The sequence below is a fragment of the Ursus arctos genome, unplaced genomic scaffold, assembly GCF_023065955.2.
Source record: "Ursus arctos isolate Adak ecotype North America unplaced genomic scaffold, UrsArc2.0 scaffold_26, whole genome shotgun sequence".
In the NCBI taxonomy this organism is placed as follows: Eukaryota; Metazoa; Chordata; class Mammalia; order Carnivora; family Ursidae; genus Ursus; species Ursus arctos.
The window spans coordinates 44,448,532-44,469,336 of record NW_026622941.1 but is presented as its reverse complement, the minus strand read 5'-3'; the positions used below and the strand labels follow the sequence as shown (position 1 = coordinate 44,469,336).

At 37.8% G+C, this 20,805-nt stretch overlaps 1 protein-coding gene and 1 pseudogene across 1 annotated transcript; both read right to left on the bottom strand.

The window, feature by feature from the left end:
- Window positions 1-1,607: 1,607 nt before the first annotated feature.
- On the bottom strand, window positions 1,608-2,543 carry LOC125282298 (olfactory receptor 6C2-like). The gene has a single exon (XM_048216782.1). It carries the CDS (start codon window positions 2,541-2,543, stop codon window positions 1,608-1,610), a length of 936 nt encoding a protein of 311 aa, XP_048072739.1.
- Window positions 2,544-18,159: 15,616 nt separating this feature from the next.
- LOC125282301 (olfactory receptor 6C2-like) lies at window positions 18,160-19,536 on the bottom strand (annotated as a pseudogene).
- Between the last annotated feature and the right edge of the window lie 1,269 nt (window positions 19,537-20,805).

The window sequence follows — 20,805 nt, the reverse complement described above, 5'->3', positions numbered from 1 at the left end:
TAATTTAGATACACTTCATGTTTTTGCTTTTTTTTCTCTTTTTAACATGTTTTCACAATCTTCCTAATCGTTTTAGTTTCTCAGCAGCCAGTACATATGGTTACAAAGGTATAGAAACAAATGCAGATGCAGATATAGAACCACTGTCTTTAGAAATTTACTCGTCTTTTATGAAGAATTGTTAGCACTTTTACATCAAATTAACCTGCTAGTCTGTGATTTTTTTGAGTATTGAAAAGTGTATGAGCCTACATTTTATAATTCAGCTTCTGCATTAAGATATAAACATTTGTCATAGCTTCCTTTTTTTCACTTTAAGGTATTTTTGTTGTTGTTTATAATTGTGAAAGGTGAAATAAAATGGAGTCATTAATGTCAAGGGGTTTTAAAATGAATCCTGGAGGCCATTAAGGAGGTGGGCCGTATGCACGTCCTCACCAGGCAGAACATGAACTTCTGAACTGAGCCATATCCCAAATACCTCAAGGGCTCTGCAAGAACATTTGCAACTTGCTACAGGAATGCACTTTGCTTAGTGATGGCCTTAGCAACCAGTTATGGTTAGCCAAGATTATTTTTCTGCCACCAACACCAATCAAAATTTTTGTAGACAACTTATACAAGCATTCCCTTTTTGTCTTTAAAACCCCTGACTTTTGCTCCCTAGTGGGACGCTATTTGGGTTGCTGCCCAGATCTGGTACCTGAATTGTAATTCTTTGATCCCAAATACACACTTTTGCTTGACTTTTGCCTTCTGACAATTGTAGGTTGACAGTGATGTTTATATTTTATTTAATACACTAGTCACATATCCTTTCTATTTTTTTTTTTTAAAGATTTTATTTATTTATTTGACAGAGGGAGACAGCCAGCGAGAGAGGGAACACAAGCAGGGGGAGTGGGAGAGGAAGAAGCAGGCTCCCAGCCGAAGAGCCTGATGTGGGGCTCGATCCCAGAGCACCAGGATCACGCCCTGAGCTGCAGGCAGACGCTTAACGACTGCGCCACCCAGGCGCCCCCACATATCCTTTCTAAAGTGTAAGGCTATTTAAGGGCAAGAAATCTGCAGGTTTTCTATTCTATCTGCAGTGCCTGAAATGGTGCCGGGCATCAAAAATGCTCTTGAAAGATAGAACTGGAAAAGGCAATGAGCACAATTATTCTATCCAAAATATACAAAATTAACTCGTTCGTTCTGCTTACTTTGTCTTGTTTTGTTTGCAGTTTTGTAAAGGCTTGTTAAGATGTGAAGCATTCTTTTGTTTCCTAGAAATGTATCACATTATCTTTTTAAGAAAGCTTCCCTGGGTGGTTCAGTCCTTTGGGGGTCTCCCTTTGGTGCAGGTCATGATCACGGGGTCCTGGGATAGAGCCCCTAGTCAGCCTCCCTGCTCAGCGTGGAGTCTGCTTCTCCCTCTCCCTCTGTCCTTCCCCCTACTTGTGCTCTCTCTCTGAAATACCTATATAAATAAAATCTTTTTTTTTTTAAAGAGAGTTTCCTGAAATAGCTTCTTTGCTAGAAAGGACTGACTTAATCTAAAGATATATTCTTTGGAACTAATGATATTTTTATGCAATGTGATCCCTCTACTTTAGCAAATTCCATTACTTTTTTGAGAACAATGCAATTCTTTTGATTGAGTCTTTGACAGCTTGTTTTACTTGCTTGTTTCTCAAGGTGTAAATGAAGGGGTTGAGCATAGGAGCAACGGATGTGATAAGGACTGCCACACCCTTATCAATGGCCACGGATTCCTTTGCTGACGGCTTAACATAAATGAAAATACAGCTGCCATAGGTGACGGAGACGACAATCATGTGGGAAGAACACGTAGAAAATGCCTTTTTTCTTTGCTGGACAGAAGAGAATCGTAGAATGGCCTTGATAATGTATATATAGGATAGAACTACACATATGAGGGTCATAATAAAGGTCAACACAGCACAGGCTATGACCATCTGCTCTATAAGCCATGTTTCTGAACATGATATCTTTAGGAGGGGGGCTGAATCACAGAAAAAATGGTCAATAACGTTAGAGTCACAAAATTCCAGATTTAGGCCCAGGCTGAGTGGTGGGAGTATGATCAAGAAGCCAGCTGTCCAGCACCCAAGGATGAGACTTCTACGGACCTTCTTGTTCATGATGGTCACGTAATGCAGGGGTTTACAGATGGCAACATATCGATCATAGGACATGGTGGCCAGGATAAAGAATTCTGTTACAGCAAAAAGTTCAGTAAAAAAAATTTTAATGGCACAATTGTCATATGTGATTGTCTTGTCACCTGTTGATATGTTGTACAAATATCTGGGAATACAAGCAGAGGTAAATGAGATTTCTAAGAAGGAGAAATTTTGTAGGAAAAAGTACATGGCATTCTGAAGGTGAGAATCTATGAAGGTCAGGGAGATGATTGTCAGGTTCCCAGTTACACTCAACATATAGGTGAGAAACAGAAAGACGAAAATCACAGTCTTCAGGTGTGGATCATCAGTCAGTCCCAGCAGGATGAAAGTTGTTACTGTGTGGTTTCGCATCATTGACTTCTGACTTCAATTCAGTCTGCGTTTAGAATTCAGATACATTTGTTATGTGCACAGTGGTAATGGGAGAAAACACTATGCAAGCAATCACATGCATTTAAAAAATTTTTGCTTACAAATATTATCAATACACTGGTATTCTAGGTTCTACAATTGGGTGTTTTTGGTAAATTCAGGAGATATTTAAAAAATCAGAAAAACCTATTGTGGGTGTTTTGTTTGCAATTTATATATTTTTTACTTACACCTGGGATTTAATTTTCCCTACAGATAGATTTGACTGCTAATGTTTTGTGATCATTTTGTACCTGTTCACAGACTGAATCCTAAAGCTGAATCTTAAACTTTCATTATCAACTCATACATTTCCTTGAAGTTTTGTTTTGATAAAGAACAAAAACATCACAAATAGTTTGGGGGTCCTTGTAGAGGTTCTCCACACCCATTACTGAAGATGTCAAGCTCTAGTATTATAATTTTAAAAATATGTGTTTTCCTTAAGCAACTTCTTCCTTACTCACCCATTTCCCTGACTCTTGTAATTTTCTGTTTAAAATTACACTTATTTCCCACTGTGATACAGAAGATGGGAAGTATTTCAATGACAAATATATTGTATAGAATGATAATATGTATGTGTTGGGTGTAAAATATATAGGGATGTAAAAAATCATTACAATTTTTCTTAGTTTTCAATCTGTTTAGTTGAGGTTGAAACACATTCCAAAATATTGTTATTAATATCACTAATTACAAAAAGTTTCAGATTGAGCTATTAAACACATGTGTGGCTTGCTTTCACTGTGACTCAGTTTTTATCATCTACAGAATGGAAATAGTATTTTCCTTCATCTATATATATTAAGTTGAAACTTTAAAGATCAATATGTAAAGTATTTAAAAATTACATGGTTGATGAAGAGTGATAACTATATATTAACTACTTCAATTACCTTGTCCAGAATGATTTTTCTTTTAGTTACCATATATTCCATCATCAGTATGCTGTAGTCCTGTTTTGTTCTCATGAATCTACTGAAATAATTTATGCCAGAATTTATCACTTTTTTTTTTTTGCTTTTAAAGTTTAGGAAATTTCTTCCTTTTTTTTTAAGATTTTATTTATTTATTTGACAGAGAGAGAGAGACAGCCAGCAAGAGAGGGAACACAAGCAGGGGGAGTGGGAGAGGAAGAAGCAGGCTCACAGCAGAGCAGGGAGCCTGATACGGGGCTTGATCCCAGAACCCTGAGATGATGACCTGAGCTAAACCTGAGTCAGTTGCCCAACTGACTGAGCCACCAAGGTGTCCCTCCATTGCTAAATTGTATACAGTCAGTAAAGATTCATTTACTAGAGGTGAATATGACCCAAGTCTCAAAAAAAATGTAACTGACATGACAGGATTTATAATACTTACACTCTGGCAGTTAATCATAGCTTCTCTCTATTAAGTTAACTACAACTATTCTTATAGCTACAACTCAAATATGAATATGATGGTGAAAACTAGCAAGAACACTTCTGGTCACTAGTGGTTGAATCTGGCCACTCGTGCAGTAACAGCTCTCAGGAATATACATAATTTCCTTGAAGTTTTTATCTTCAGGCAATTGCATCAAATCCCACATAATAGCTGTAGTGCCATCAGAAGCCTAGGTCATAGTTGTTGTTGTTGTTGTTGTTTTAAACTTTCAGTCATTGAGAAGAAAAGCAGGTTCAAGTTCACTCCTAGTAGCTCCGGAAAGTCGATGTTCTGAACTGCTTTGCTGAGAGAGAGAATTTTCCAATTTCAAGCTTGATATATATTTGCCAAATCTGCAACAAAGTTAATAAACAGAAGAGTCCTTGGTGACCCAAGTTCAAAAATCGCTAATGAGTCATCTGTGTAATCATCCTGTATCATCTGACTTTAGAGTAAAAAAACAAAAACAAAATAAAGACAAAGCTAACACAGTTAGCAGTGGGAACATGGCCTTTAGAGATAGGAAAAGCAACAGAATCATTTAAGAGACCGGTAGGACAACACTGACTCTTAACCTAGTCCAGTGTGTATTGTTTTGTTTTGTTTTTTACAAATTCTTATGATGTAAGGTAGTTAAAAGATGATAGATCTCCTTCTCTGCTTTTTCAAATAGTTACAAAATGAACAAATTATATATTAAAACATTTGATTAGATATGTAACACAAAAAAAAACAGTGAAAAATTAGAGGTAACAAAAGGTAGTATTTTGGAGAATACCCTTCCATACTTACTTTCCTGTAAATATATCCATGTTTGTCACATGTAGTAATTACAAATGCATAAACATTAAATTAAAAATACGCTCTGTATTGGGATATATGGATTGTCTCAGCTATTTTACCCTCAGAAGTATGTGAACCCTGTTATATCTTAATAATTATTGATATGCATCATTTTAAGTCTATTTAATTTTAGTCCTCTGTATTTATATAACATCAGAATTTAAACCAAAATTTATCATTGTTGTAAATGTATGCTGCTTCCACAGTTTCGCAGTTGTAAAATATCACTCTATGGATAATTGTGCTGTTTCCAATTACCTAATTCATTTAACTTCTTTTATATTTTTTAACATTATAAAAAATTTTACAATGATAAAAATTTGTGAAAGTATTTTTGTGCATTGTCAGATAATTGATAGAATTGAACTTTCTTCTTATTGATATATTTCTAACTGCATTTTTAAATTAATAATTTTATTAATAATTACTTATTATAAGTAATAATATTTTCCTTTAAAGTGTGTAAGAGTCTTTGTGCACACACCCAAGTCATGAACATACATCTTTTTTTCCTTTAAATAATTATTACCGTCATTCATTTATGGATTAACATCGGTCAAGGCTGGGTTACAGATTTGTCAAAGTAAAATTTACATACAATAAAGGGACCCTTTTTAATATTTCCGTTGATGAATTTTTATAAAAACGTACCCGTTTAATTATTACCACTACTGAAAATACAATGAATATTTCCACTTCCCTGCAAAGTTCCTTTATGTCTCTTCCTAGTAAAACCCTCCATTCCCAGCCAACGGCAATCTGCTTTCCATCATTTTAGATTAAATTTGATTTTTTCAAACACAAGTCTTTTTTTTGTGTTTCATATGAATGGAATCATACATGGTATTCGTCCCTTCTGTGTTTTTTATATTCATCTTTATTATTGCATATATGAGTAGTCGATTTGTCTTACCAAGTAATATTCCGCAATTTAGATATTTACAATTTGTTTATTCAATAATAGATGGACATTTTGAACGTCTCTGCGTTTTGGTTATTGTGAAAAAGTTGTTAGGAGCACTGATCTACAAGTTTTTGTGTAGACAGGTGTTTCATTTCTCTCGTGTAAGTACCTACGTCTCAGTTGTCTGATGAAATGCAAGTTTATGTTTGACAGGCAGTTTCAAAGTGGTTGTAATTTTTTTTAAGGATTTATTCTCTTAAGAGGGGGTGGGGGAGGGGCAGAGGGAAGGTCTTCAGCAGACTCTGCACTGAGCACAGAGCCTGACTTGGAGCTCAATCTCAGGAACTTGAGATCAGGACCTGAGCCCAAACCAAGAGCCCAATGCTTAACCTGCTGCTCCACCCAGATCCCTGTTGTAACATTTTTATTCTCAGTGACAGTGTATGAAATTTTCAGTGCTCTAAACATCACTAATAATTTGGCATTCTCAGTCTGGTTTTTAAAATTAAAAATTTTTTTAAGTTGAGAGATAATTGGTATTTATCATTACATTAGTTTCTGGTGTACAGTGTCATAATTTAGTATTTCTATGTATTGTGAAATAATCACCATGATAAGTCTAGTTAACATGCATCACCACACAGTTGCAAATCTTTCTTTGGTGGTGAGAACTTGTAAGATGTACTCTCTTAGCAACTTTCGAATATACAATACAGTATTATTAACTATAGATACCACACTGTTATTATATCCCCATTACTTATTTATTTTACAACTGGAAGTGGAAGTTTCTACCTTTTGACCACCTTTACCTATGTCACTCATCCCAACACACCTACCTTTAGCAAACACCAATCTGTTATCTGTATCTATGAGTTTGATTTTTAAAATTTTGTTTATTTTTAGATTCCACATACCAGTGAGATTATATAGTATTTGTTTTCCCATCTGACTTATTTCACTTAGTATAATGCCCTTAAGGTCCATTCATTTTGTCCCAAATGGCAAGATTTCTTCTTGTTTTATACTGAATAATGTTCCATTGTATCCACTGTGTGTGTGTGTGTGTGTGTGTGTGTGTGTGTGTGTGTGTGTTCAGATCTTTATCCATTCAGCTATCAATGGACACTTAGATTGTTTCCATGTCTTGGCTATTGTGAGTAATGCTGTATTTAACATGCAGGTGCACATATATTTTCAAGTTAGTGTTTGTGTTTCCATCAGATAAATACCCAAATGTAGAATTGCTGAATCATATTTTTTTTTGAAGTTTTTATTTTTTGAAGAACTTCCATACTGAGGGAGCCTCCATAGTAGCTGCACTAATTTACATCCCTAACAGTGTATGAGGGTTCCCTTTTCTCCACATCCTCACCAACACTTGTTATGTCTTTTTTGATAATAGCCATTCTAACAAGTGTGAGTGATATCCCACTGTGGTTATGATTAGCATTTCCTTATTAGTGATGCTGACCACCTTTACCTGTTGGCCATCTGTAATGCTTTCTTTTGAAAAATAGCTATTCAGAAACTCTGCCTATTATTTTAATTTTTATAATTTTTATTTTGTTATATTAGTTACCATACATTACATCCCCAGTTTTTGATGCAATGTTCCATGATTCATTATTTGCATAAAGCACCCAGTACACCATGCAATACGTACCCTCCTTAATACCCATCACTGGCCTATCCCAGTCCCCCACCCCCTTCCCTCTGAAGCACTCAGTTTGTTTCCTAGAGTTCACAGTCTCCCATGGTTCATTCCCCCTTCTGTTTACCCCCCCCTTTATTCTTCTCTTCCTTCTCCTACCGATCTTCCTGCTATTTCGTATGTTTCATAAATGAGTGAAACTATATGATAATTGTCTTTCTCTGCTTGACTTATTTCACTTAGCATTATCTCCTCCAGTGCCATCCATGTTGCAGCAAATGTTGTGTAATCGTTCTTTGTGATAGTTGAGTAATATTCCATTATATATATGGGCCACATCTTCTTTATCCATTCATCTGTTGGAGGGCATCTCGGCTCCTTCCACTATTTAGCTATTGTGGACAATGCTGCTATGAACACTGGGGTGCATATGGCCCTTCTCTTCACTATGTTTGTATCTTTGGGGTAAATACCCAGTAGTGTAATTGCTGGATCATAGGGTAGCTCTATTTTTTTTTTAAGATTTTATTTATTTATTTGACAGAGATAGAGACAGCCAGTGAGAGAGGGAACACAAGCAGGGGGAGTGGGAGAGGAAGAAGCAGGCTCCCAGTGGAGGACCCTGATGTGGGGCTCGATCCCATAACGCCGGGATCACGCCCTGAGACGAAGGCAGACGCTTAACCGCTGTGCCACCCAGGCGCCCCAGGGTAGCTCTATTTTTAATATTTAAGGGACCTCCACACTGTTTTCCAAAGTGGCTGTACCAACTTGCATTCCCACCAACAGTGTAAGAGGGATCCCCTTTCTCCACATCCTCTCCAACATGTGTTGTTTCTTGCCTTGTCAATTTTTGCCATTTTAACTGGTGTAAGGTGATATCTCAATGTGGTTTTGATTTGAATTTCCCTGATGGCTAATGATTTTGAACATTTGTTCATGTGTCTACTAGCTATTTGTATGTCTTCAATGAAAAAGTGTCTGTTCATTACTTCTGCCCATTTTTTGATTTGATTAATTGTTTCTCATTTACTGAGTTTGAGAAGTTCTTTGTAGATATTGGATACCAGTCTTTTATCTGTAGTGTCATTTGCAAATATCTTCTCCCATTCCTTGGGCTGCCTCTTAGTTTTTTGACTGTTTCCTTGGCTGTGCAGAAGCTTTTTATCTTGATGAAGTCCCACAGTTCATTTTTTCTTTTGTTTCTCTTGCCTTTGGAGATGTGTCATGAAAAAAGTTGCTGTGGCCAATGTCAAAGAGGTTGCAGCCTATGTTCTCCTCTAGGATTTTGATGGATTCCTGTCTCACATCAAGGTCTTTCATCCATTTGGAGTTTATCTTTGTGTATGGTGTGAGATAATGGTCAAGTTTCATTCTTTTGCATAATTGTCCAATTTTCATAGCACCATTTGCTGAAAAGACTGTCTTTTGCCCGCTGGATGTTTTTTCCTGCTTTGTCAAAGATTAGTTGCCCAAAGAGCCAAGGGTCCATTTCTGGGTTCTCTATTCTGTTCCATTGGTCTATGTGTCTGTTTTTGTGCCAGTAACATGTTGTCTTTGTGATCACAGCTTTAGAGTACAGCTTGAAATCCTGCAACGTGATGCCCCCAGCTTTTTTTTGCTTTTTCAACTATTCCTTGGTGATTCGGGGCCTTTTTGGTTCTACACAAATTTGAGGGCAGTTTGTTCCAGCTCTTTGAAAAATGTCATTGGTATTTTGATCGGGATGGCATTGAAAGTGTAGATTGCTCTGGGTAGCATAGACTTTTTTTCTTTTTAAAGATTTTATTTATTTATGTGACAGAGAGAAAGACAGCCAGCGAGAGAGGGAACACAAGCAGGGGGAGTGGGAGAGGAAGAAGCAGGCTCCCAGCGGAGGAGCCCAATGTGGACTCGATCCCGGAATGCCGGGATCACGCCCTGAGCCGAAGGCAGACGCTTAATGACTGCGCTACCCAGGTGCTCCTAGCATAGACATTTTAACTATGTTTATTCTTCCAATCCATGAGCATGGAATATTTTCCCATCTTTTTGTGTCTTCTTCAATGTCTTTCAAGAGTGAGCTGTAGTTTCTAGAATATAGATCCTTTTCTCTCTGGTTAAGTTAATTCCGAGATAGCACATGATTTTTGGTGCTATTGTAAATGGAATGGATTCCCTAATTTCTCTTTCTTCAGTCTCATTGTCCGTGTATAGAAATGCAACTGATTTGTGAGCATTGATTTTGTATCCCACCACATTGCTTAATTGCTCTATAAATTCTAGTAATTTGGGGTTGGAGTCTTTTGGGTTTTCCATATAGAGTTTCATGTCATCTGCGAAGAGAGACAGATTGACTTCTTCTTTGCCGATTTGGATACTTTTTATCCCTTTTTGTTGTCTGATTGCTGTTGCAAGGACTTCCAGTACTATGTTAAAAAATAATGGTGAGAGTGGACATCCTTGTCGTGTTCCTTATCTTATGGGAAAGGCTTTCAGCTTTTCCCCATTGAGAATGATATTAGCTGTAGGTTTTTCATAGATGGTTTTTATGAAATTGAAGAATGTACTCTCTATCCCTACACTCTGAAGAGTTTTAATCAGGAAAGGATGCTGTATTTTGTCAAATGCTTTTTCTACATCAGTTGAGAGGATCATATGGTTCTTGTCTCTTTTCTTGTTGATATGATCTATCACACTGATTGATTTGCTAATATTGAACCACGCTTGCATCCCAGGGATGAATCCCACTTGGTCATGATGGATAATCCTTTTAATATACTGTTAGATCATATTAGCTAGGATCTTGTTGAGAATTTTGGCATCCATATTCTTCGGGGATATTGGTCTGTAATTCTCCTTTTTGATGGGGTGTTTGCCTGGTTTGGGGAGAAAGGTACTACTGGCCTCATAGAATGAGTTTGGTAGTTTTCTTTCTGTTTCTATTTTTTGAAACAGCTTCAGGAGAATAGATATTATTTCTTCTTTGAATGTTTGGTAGAATTTCCCGGGGAATCTGTTAGGCCGTGGACTCTTGTTTTTGGGGAGGTTTTTGATCACTGCTTCAATCTCTTCATAATTAATCGGTCTGTTTAAATAATTTCTTCCTGTTTCAGTCTTGGTAGTTTAGAGGTTTCCAGGAAGGCATCAGGTTGTTTAATTTATTGGCATAAAGCTGTTAATAAAAGATTCTAATGATCCTTCCTATTCCCTTGGTGTTGGTCGTGATCTCTCCCCTTTCATTCATAATTGTATTAATTTGCGTCCTTTCTCTATTGTTTTGACTAAGTCTGGCCAGTGGCTTATCGATCTTATTTATACTTTCAAAGAACCAGCTTCTAGTTCTGTTGATCTGCTCTACTGTGCTCCTGGTTTCTAATTCATTGATCTCTGCTCTAACCATGGTCACCTGCCTTCTCGTGTGTGGGTTAGGCCTGTTCTTCTGTTCCAATTCCAGCTTCTTGAGGTGAGAATATAAAAACTGCATTTTAGATTTTTCTATTCTTTTGAGTGAGGCTTGGATGGTTATATGTTTTCCCCTTAGGACTGCCTTTGCAGTGTCCCATAGGTTTTGGACTGATGTGTTTTCATTTTCGTTGGTTTCCAAAAATTGTTTGATTTCCTTCTTAATTCCCTGGTTTACCCAATCATTCTTGAGCAGGATGGTTCTTAGTTTCCAAGCTTTTTAATTTCTTGCAAATTTTTCCTTGTGATTGAGTTCCAGTTTCAAAGCACTGTGGTCTAAGAATATGCAGGGAATAAACTCAGTCTTTTGGTATCAGTTGAGACCTATTTTGTGACCCAGTATATGGTCTATTCTGGAGAAAGTTCCATGTGCATTAAAAAAAAATGAGTATTTGTTGTTCTGATGTGTAGTGTTCTGTATATATCTATGAGGTCCATCTGGTCCAGTATGTCATTCAAAGCTCTTGTTTCTTTGTTGATTTTCTGCTTAGGTGAACTGTCTATTGCTGAGAGCGGAGTGTTGAGGTCCCCTACTATTAACGTATTATCTATATGTCTCTTTATTCTGGTTAAGAGTTGGCTTGTGTATCTAACTGCTCCCCTGCTGGGGGCATAGATGTTTATAATTGTCATGTCCACTTGTTGGATACATCCTTTAAGAATAATATAGTGTCCTTCTGTATCTCTAACTACAGTCTTTAGTTTAAAACCTAATCTGTCTGTTATGAGTATTGCTACCCCAGCTTTCTTTTGATGTCCATTGGCATGAAAAATGTTTTTCCATCCCTTCACTTTCAGTCTGGATGTATCTTCAGGTTCAAAATGAGTCTCTTGTAGACAGCAAATGGATGGGTCATGTCTTTTTATCCAATCTGCAAGACTGTGGCATTTATGGGAGCATTTAGACCATTCACATTGAGAGTGATTATTGAGAGATATGATTTTAATGATGTCATGTTGCCTGTGAAGTCTTTATTTTTATAGATTGCAAATTTTTGTTCTGTATCACTCTTGGGATCTTTTTACTTTTATAGACCCCCCTTAATATCTCATGTAGGGCTGGCTTGGTGGTTACAAATTCCTTTAGTTTCTGCCGATCTTGGAAGGTCCTTATCTCTCCATCAATTCTGAATGACAGCTTTGCTGGATAAAGGATGCTTGGCTGCATATTCTTCTCAGATAGAGCCTTGAAAATACCCTGCCAACCCTTCCTGTACTTCTAGGTCTCTGTAGACAGGTCTGATGTTATTCTAATATTTTCCCCTCTGTATATAAGGATTTTCTTCCCCCTGGCCGCTTTCAGTACTGTGTCGTTGGATCTAATATTTGCAAATTGCACTATGACATGACGTGGTGTAGGTCTGTTCTCATTGATCTTGGGAGGGGTCCTCTCTGCCCCTTGGACACGAATGCTTGTTTCCTTCACCAGATTAGGGAAGTTCTCAGGTAAATTTGTTCAAATATCTCTTCCAGACATTTCTCTTTCTCCATCCCCTCAGGGATGCTGATAATTCTGACATTGGAACGTTTCATTGAGTCAGTAATCTCCCGTAATCTACATTCTTGAGATTGGATTTTTTCGAGCCATGTTTCCATTTTAACTTTCTCTTCTACCATCCCATCCTCCAATTTACTAATTCCTTCTCCTGATTTATTTACCCTGGCCATCAGAGCATCTAGTTTAGACTGCATTCGATTCATAGCATTTTTAATTTCTGCCAGATTCGCTCTCATTTCCACCTTTAGAGATTCTATATTCTCGTTAATATTTTCATTAATATTTTTTTCAAGCCTGCACATCATCTTGACCATTGTTACTCTGAACTCCATTTTTGACAATTTGGTTATATCCATATCCATCAGTTCTGTGGCAGAGGCCACAGTCTCTGTCTCCTTTCTTTGCTGAGGGTTTCTCTTCCTTGTCATTCTGATGAGGAGCGGTTGCGGGGATGCACAGAGCCCAAATTATTGACCTGGACCCAGGCAGTGTGTATTTGTTTTATAGGGACCTTAGGGATGTGGGCTTCTTGATTTTTCAGTCTGCCTTCTGGGGCAGGGCCCTGTTGCGCTGATACTCAGGCAACCCTGTTTGGGTAGAGTCTCCGTGTCCCCTGCAAGGGGGGATGGGCACAATGTGAACCAGTATTTCCGGGCTTTTGTTCTCTGACAGCTTTCCCTGGTAGTTTTCTGTGGCTCTTCTGAGAGTCAGAGAAGCAGTGGTTGTATCCTAGCCTCTGTTTCAGAACAGAGAGATCACCGTCTGCTCTCCACTGAGCTCTCCTGGACACTTTTAACTCTGTGTTTATCGGTGCTGCTAAAAACCCCACAGTGTCCCGGGATGTGCACCCCCAGCCACTCTCCCAGCCCTCACTTCCAGGGCTGGCACGTCTCTGTCCTTCGTGCTTCTAACATTGGCAGCTGCCCCCGGTTCCTGCAAGCGGTCCCGAGCTCCCCGTTTCAGTGTGGGTCACGCGCAGGCTTCAGAATGCCAGTTTTCCATCTGGTTGCACACGGGCTCCCAAGCTCCCGATTTCAGTCAAGTTTGAGCATGCACTCTGGAGCTCCAGTTTTCAGTCTGGTTGCGCATGTGCTCCTGAGCTCCCCATTTCAGTCTAGTTCGAGTGTGCGCTCTAGAGCTCCAGTTTTCAGTTTGGACCTGCGCGCACTCCCGAGCTCCCGGTTTTAGTCTGGTTCCAGTGAGTGCTCCAGAGCTCCAGTTTCCAGTCTGGCCGCGTGCATTCCTGGGCTCATGGTCTCAGTCTGCTCTCTTGCGGGTGCCAGTCCGCGAGTCCGGCCCACTCCCCAGTGCAAGTGGCTACTGCTTCCCAGTGCCCAAGTGCATTGGCTCCCTCCCACTTCCGTTTATCTTCCGATATCTGTGCGCAGATTCTTGGCTCCCCTCTTCGTACCTCAATACTCAGCGCTGGAGATATTCATTTGTAGAGATCCAGATGTATCTTCCTTCATCTCAGGCTGATTTCGTGGGTGTTCAGGATGGTCTGGTAGATGTCCAGCTCGACTCGGGACTAGCTGAAAAAGGGGTCCCCTACTCCTCTACCATTTTTTCCCAAATTCCGATATGTGTGTCTCAAGTAGAGGAATCTTAACTAGCATCAAGCTTTAGAATTTCTCACTCACTTAAAATCATATATGTAAAGGCTTGTTTTCTTTTTTTATCTGAAAAATGTATATATGTGTATTCTTAAATATTTTATTGTATTAAGAATGCTTAATGTGAGTTCTAGCCTCTTAACAAATCTTAAGCGTACGATATATTATTAACTATAGGTTTTGTGAAAGGTGAAATAAAATGGGGTCACTTATGTTGAGGAGCTTTTAAATGGAGCCTGGAGTCCATTAAGGAGATGGGCCTTATGCAAGTCTTCCGTAGTGGAACCATGAACTTCTGAACCAGGCCAAACCCAAACTATTCAAAGGACTCAGCTTGAACAACTGCACTTGTTACGGTAAGAGACTACTTACTGATAGCTTTAGCAGCCAATTATATTCAGTCAAGATTAGCTTTCTGTAGCCAGCAGCAATAAAAATTTCTTTGTCAGCCACTTATACAAGCATTCCCTATTTGCTTAAACAACCCTTGGTTGTTGCTCCCTGGTAAGACACTATTTGCTCCCAAGCCTGCATACCCTGAATTGCAATTCTTTGATCCCAAATAAATACTCATGCTTAATTCTTGCTTCCTGACAATTTTAGGTGGACATGACTGGTGTCAGAAGCCGGATTGGAAGCAATCCCACTGCTGCAGGCCCAGTGTGGCTTAGAACTGCGTGTACTATTCAGTCAAATCTTTGTGCTCACCACTTCCCTGGACAGCTGTCTCCTTCAACTGTGAGTCTTCTCAGGTTCCGACCTCCCTCCTTCTGGTTGAGGTCGTAGCCTTTCTTTGGGACCAAGTGGGAGATACCAAGGGAGACGATTATGGTGCCAGCTCGCAGCTGTGCTCTGGTGGCGGGGCAGGGAGGGGTTCCCTATTGGTGAATTCACTTTTCTTTCACAAGGGGAGGAAATGAGTAATTCCTGGTGTCTAAAAATAGCTGTTGGATAATTTAAAATTGCAGTGGCCATTCTGGGGAGGCTTTGTTCTAAACGAGTCCGCCTTAACACACACCCTTAAAAGAAAAGATTCCAAACGACTTGGAGACCTTTGGCATACAGAAGCTTCTAAAGACCAAATAACTCTGAAACTGCTTTAAAAGAATTCTTATCACATGCAAATGGTAATAATAAGAAGAATTTAAAAAGTCTTTTAAAGACTTTGGGCATTTGAGCAGGTAATTTCAACTTGGTCCATCTATCAGAAACATAATTTGGATTCAGCTACTCTTTTGAATTTCATTTCTGAGGCATGGGTAAAATTAAAAAAAAAATCTATAAGATCTCTGCGTCTGTTTGTCTGTCTGTTTGTATACATGTTATGGACATGATATTTTTCTACCCCTGGATGGTATTGCCAAAATTAATTTGTAAGAGCTCTATTTCACTGGCTTAACAAAAATCTAGTGCTTATAAATTAAGTATTCCTAAATTCTCAGAAATACAATAAAAACTAATGTGAATGTTTTTCAAGTTCATATGATCTAGGGTAATCTTTGATAAATAAAAGCTAATTCAAGTTTATTGGTTTAATAAAAACGGGAATGTCCTCAGAGTGTCAGCATTACATATAATGTGGGTAAACAACTTTTTCTACCTGTGTTTACAATCAAATAAACTCACGTTATCTCTGTTACAAAGTTTGTCAACAAGAGAAATAACCTAAAATTGTCTTAGGTGTTTATTGTCTCATCCGTATATAATTGTTATGTTAAACAAATAATTTAAATTAATATGAATAAGATCAAAGTTTATACTAAGTTAAACTAAATAATGGATATTTGTTAAATATTTAAATTTCTTCCAAATAAGAGAAACATTAAATGCTAAACATAAGTTTATCTACTTTTGGCTTTTAATATTTACAAAAAAATTTATTATGGGAAAGAATATATTTCTAAAAATTTCAAGTGTATTTAAAAGTTTGCTAATCTACCACAGGATGCTAATTTATGATGGTTCCCAATTGCTTGCTTCCCAGTTTTCACCGAAAAGCAAAGATTACAAATAGTTAAAGAGGTTGGAAGAAGAGCTAACACTACCAAATGAACCAGAGAAAATGTCAAACAGAGTAATCAGCACACATTAACCCTGCAAGCTGTGTGCATTGATGCTGAGAGAATGCAGACAAGGCCACAGGTGCCCCTTTAGAAGATAAAGAGCAGTGAACTCCCATAGAGCTGTCTCCTTCTGTGGCAGGACTTACTGTAACTTCTTGTTTTTCAAACTGAGGCCACAGACCATTGATGAGTTATGATGAACATTTATTCAAATAAAAAATACACAGATTATGTATATCTGTCTATGTAGATGGATGGATGATATATGTGTCTTTAATTTCACATAGGTAAATTTTATAGATTTTATTTTAGATTTATTTATTATCTTTATACAAATAAAAAAGAATAATTTCCTACCATGGAAAATAGAGCATGCATGGCATATACTGAAAACAGGAAATACATGTCAGTTTATGGAACTTTTATTTCAGTTACTTCTATGTTTTTTTATGTGTAAGTATGTGCTGGGACATAAATATACACTATATTTCTTGCTGTGAAATGCTCCGACATGTTTGAAAGCTACTGGTCTTATACCACAGTAAACTGAGCAACAAAAGGGTCTATGCAGCTGGCTGAAAAAGCCCGTATGAGAACAACCACCCTTCTACCCTGTACACACATAGTCGTAACTTCTCAAGGCCAAGCTGGAATCAATCTTTGATGGGCTCATACATAGATTCTGTCCTTTCAGACTTACAGCCAGGCAGCAATCTTTGTTCGAAAGAACTCCCTTTATTTTTTCCCAACTACTTGCAAGGCTGGGGATTTTGGTCATGGTATCACTGATATTTATAGCTCTGCCATCAGTTTTGAAGTTGTTGTCCCATCTTTCAAATCTTTATTCTCCCAACTCAACTTAGAGGAACCCTCTTCAGCAGTGATACGGGGATCCTGTTGCCTCTGCCTGTTGTATCATTTCCAGTCTAGCTGAACAATGTCAGGACAAAACTCATATCACAAAAGATGGAACGCCTTTACGTATAGCTTTCCATATTCCTTTTGGAAGCTTTTTTAACTTTTCAAGATCCTATGTATCTAGCTGTTTTTATTTCCTTGATTTCTATCACTTCATTTTTTGGTAAGAGTTTGCTTATTTTAGTAACATTCTCTGTTAGCATTTCAATGTAGGTGTATACATCTGGCAGGTTTTTTTTTTTCCCCCAATACCTAAATATTTGAAGTCTTGAGGATAGTTACCCATTTTCATCATCTTCCCTTTAACTTTGTGTATTTTTTGAGAACGTCTTATCTGTAGCATTTACAAGTTTTGGTTATTATCAGTTTGATATAGTTACAAACCTTATAATTTTTGTTTTGGTATTTTTGATATTTTTCCATAATTGTAAGGTTTATAACTCCCTTTGATGGAAAAATATTTATTTGAGTGCAAGTTAACTATTTTGCTTTCTTTAATACAGAATTGTTTCTGTTTAGCCTTGAGGGTACATGGGAGTAAGTTTTTGCTGGTTTGTTCTCTGCTTCATTTTTAGTGCTTCACATAGTACCTGACTCAAAGAAACTGCCAAATTCATATTTGTTAAGTGAATCAAGGGAGAAATTATTCAAAAGCTTTCTATTGGAAGAAACAATAACAACCATTAGTTAGTGTTTTGCTGGAAAATGTAAAAAATTTAAACTACATTTTCGTGCTTTGATATGTTCTGATTTGGAGATATACTACTGTTTAATTTGTTGTGTTTTGTTTTTTGATTTTCCTAATTTGGAGGTAAAGCTAGGACTTAAATTTTTAAAGTCTATTAACATGCCTATTTGTGGAAGGATCTTAAAAGAGGTTTGTAAGGAAGATGTTACTAGGGCAGGATGAATGAGAGTGGATTGAATAAGGTAACGTGACCAGGAAATTTGGCTCATGATATTTGTTCATCATTTTTTTTTTAAGAGTTTATTTATCTGACAGAGAACAGAGAGAGAGACAGCCAGCGAGAGAGGGAACACAGCAGGGGGAGTGGGAGAGGAAGAAGCAGGCTCCCAGCGGAGGAGCCTGATGTGGGGCTCGATCCCAGCTCGCCGGGATCACGCCCCGAGCAGAAGGCAGACGCCCAACGACTGAGCCACCCAGTCGCCCCTGGTTCATCATATTTATTTATTTGACTTCACATTCTCTTATTTCCTGGAAAATATCACAATTCTTCTGATTGAGTTACTGAAGGCTTGTTTGACTTGCTTGTTCCTCAGTGTATAAATGAAAGGGTTCAGCACTGGAGCGAGAGAGGTAGTGAGCACCGTCACACCCTTATTCATGGCCACTGATTCCTTCGCTGAAAGTTTGATAGAGATGAAGATGCAGCTGCCACAGGTGATAGAAACCACAATCATGTGGGAAGAACAGGTAGAAAAGGCTTTTTTCTTTTGGTGGTCAGAAGGGAATCCTAAAATTGTCTTGATGATATAAATGCAAGACAGAACTACACATATAAGTGTCATAAGGAGGGTCAGCACAGCACAGATTATAACAGTCTGTTCCATGAACCAAGTATTTATATATATATATATATATATATATATATATATATATATATACCTTTAATTGATCAGAATCTACTTTCAAATAATATTATACTGTTTCCCATGTAGTGCAAGGACTTTAACAGTAGGATATTTCTAATCCTTCTCTTCTTTTTTTTTTTTAATGTTTATTATATTATGTTAGTCACCATACAGTACATCCCCGGTTTCCGATGTAAAGTTCGATGATTCATTAGTTGCGTATAACACCCAGTGCACCATGCAACACGTGCCCTCCTTACTACCCATCACCGGTCTATTCCATTCCCCCACCTCCCTCCCCTCTGAGGCCCTCAGTTTGTTTCTCATAATCCATAGTCTCTCATGCTTCATCCCCCCTTCTGATTACCCCCCTTTCTTTATCCCTTTCTTCCCCTACCAATCTTCCTAGTTCTTATCATGAACCAAGTATTTGAACAAGAGATTTTCAGGAGGGGAGATGCATCACAGAGAAAATGATCAATGGTATTAGAATCACAGAATTCCAGATTTGGACCTAGGCTAGTTGGGGGGATTATAATAAATAGAGAAGCTACCCAACAACAAAAAACACATCTTCTGCAGACTGTGCCACTCATGATGGTCACATAATGCAGGGGTTTGCAGATGGCCACATAGCGGTCATAGGACATGGCGGCCAAAAGAAAAAATTCGGTTACACCAAAGAGGTCAGTAAAAAAATACCTGGCTGGCACAGGTATTGTAAGTAATGACCTTGTCACCTGTGGCTATGTTATACAAGTACCTGGGAAGACAAGCAGATGTGAATGAGATCTCTAAGAAGGAGAAATTTTGTAGGAAGTAGTACATAGCTGTTTTAAGGTGGGAATCCAATAAGATGAGGGAGATGATAGTCAGGTTCCCAGTTATACTCAACATATAGGTGAGGAAGAGAAAAATAAAAATCAAAACCTGCAGTGGAGGGTCATCTGTCAGTCCCAGCAGAATGAATGTTGTTACTGTACCATTTCTCATTGCTGATTCCTGATGTCTGTTAAATCTCATGTAACATTGAGACATTTTATTATAGATTATTTTAACAATATGAACTCTATCATAGTCAGGTTTTTCTTATTTATTATTATTAAATATATTTACTATTTATTTATTTATTTATTTATTTATTTTTAAGATTTTATTTATTTATTTGACAGAGACAGAGACAGCCAGCGAGAGAGGGAACACAGGCAGGAGGAGTGGGAGAGGAAGAAGCAGGCTCACAGCAGAAGAGCCTGATGTGGGGCTCGATCCCATAACGCCGGGACCATGCCCTGAGCCGAAGGCAGACGCTTAACCGCTGTGCCACCCAGGCGCCCCTAAATATATTTACAATTTAAATGCACACTCTGTAAAGGACTTCTTTTCACTCCTATGGATCTGTCATTTCATCAGATGCTTTTTGATCTTCAAGAATTCTCTGATGTATTGGCTTGACATATTGTTCCTTCTTAAGGTACTAGTATGTCAGATGCGTTGGGTTTACTATGCACATCCTGTAATTACTTGAAGTCTGTTCCAGCTCTATGATTAAAGGATTTTGCTTTCTGTTTTTGTTTATCGTATATACGTTTTCTCCCACGAATATCTCTAAACTCCATCCTGGGTGCATATACACACACTGACACACATACACACTTACATTCACACACATTATATCTTTACCTCCTCCCTCTAAGGTTTCTCTGTCCCTAAGTAATCACTTATCATTCGCAGTGGTGCAGAATATAGAATGTCTTAATGTGCAATACACTTTGTGCAATATACATTTATACTTTCATAAAGTGCTCTGATACACTTCAAAGATACTACAGATGATAGGTTTTTCTGATCCTTTTATTGCTGTTTTTTTAGTGTTTTCTTCATTTCTTGCCATAATATTTCCTCTGTATTTTCATCAGTTCCTATATTTTGAAATATTTCAAGTGATCTTCACTAAATCTGTATCTTTATTTTATAGTAGTCCTGTCTGATTATCAGATGCAGCCTGACATATCTATTTGGACATTTCACATGGACTTCAAACAAATGAAATGTAATCTTCTCTCTCTCTCTTTTCCCTCATCTTAAAATGCTTTTTTCAAAAGCATAATAGGCTACATTTATTGAACACATTCCACATGATTGATATTTTAGTAAACGTTTCTCATGAAACATCTGTTCTGTGTCTTCAACTCACTAAGTAACTTCTATTCTTCCGTTGGTTTTTAACTTTATCTTTAAGCCCTCTGCAGTTTCTTGCAAGTC

Coding starts and splice junctions, on each gene's coding strand:
- LOC125282298 (XM_048216782.1), bottom strand. CDS start 2,543: ATGCGAAACCACACAGTAACAACTTTCATCCTGCTGGGACTGACTGAT.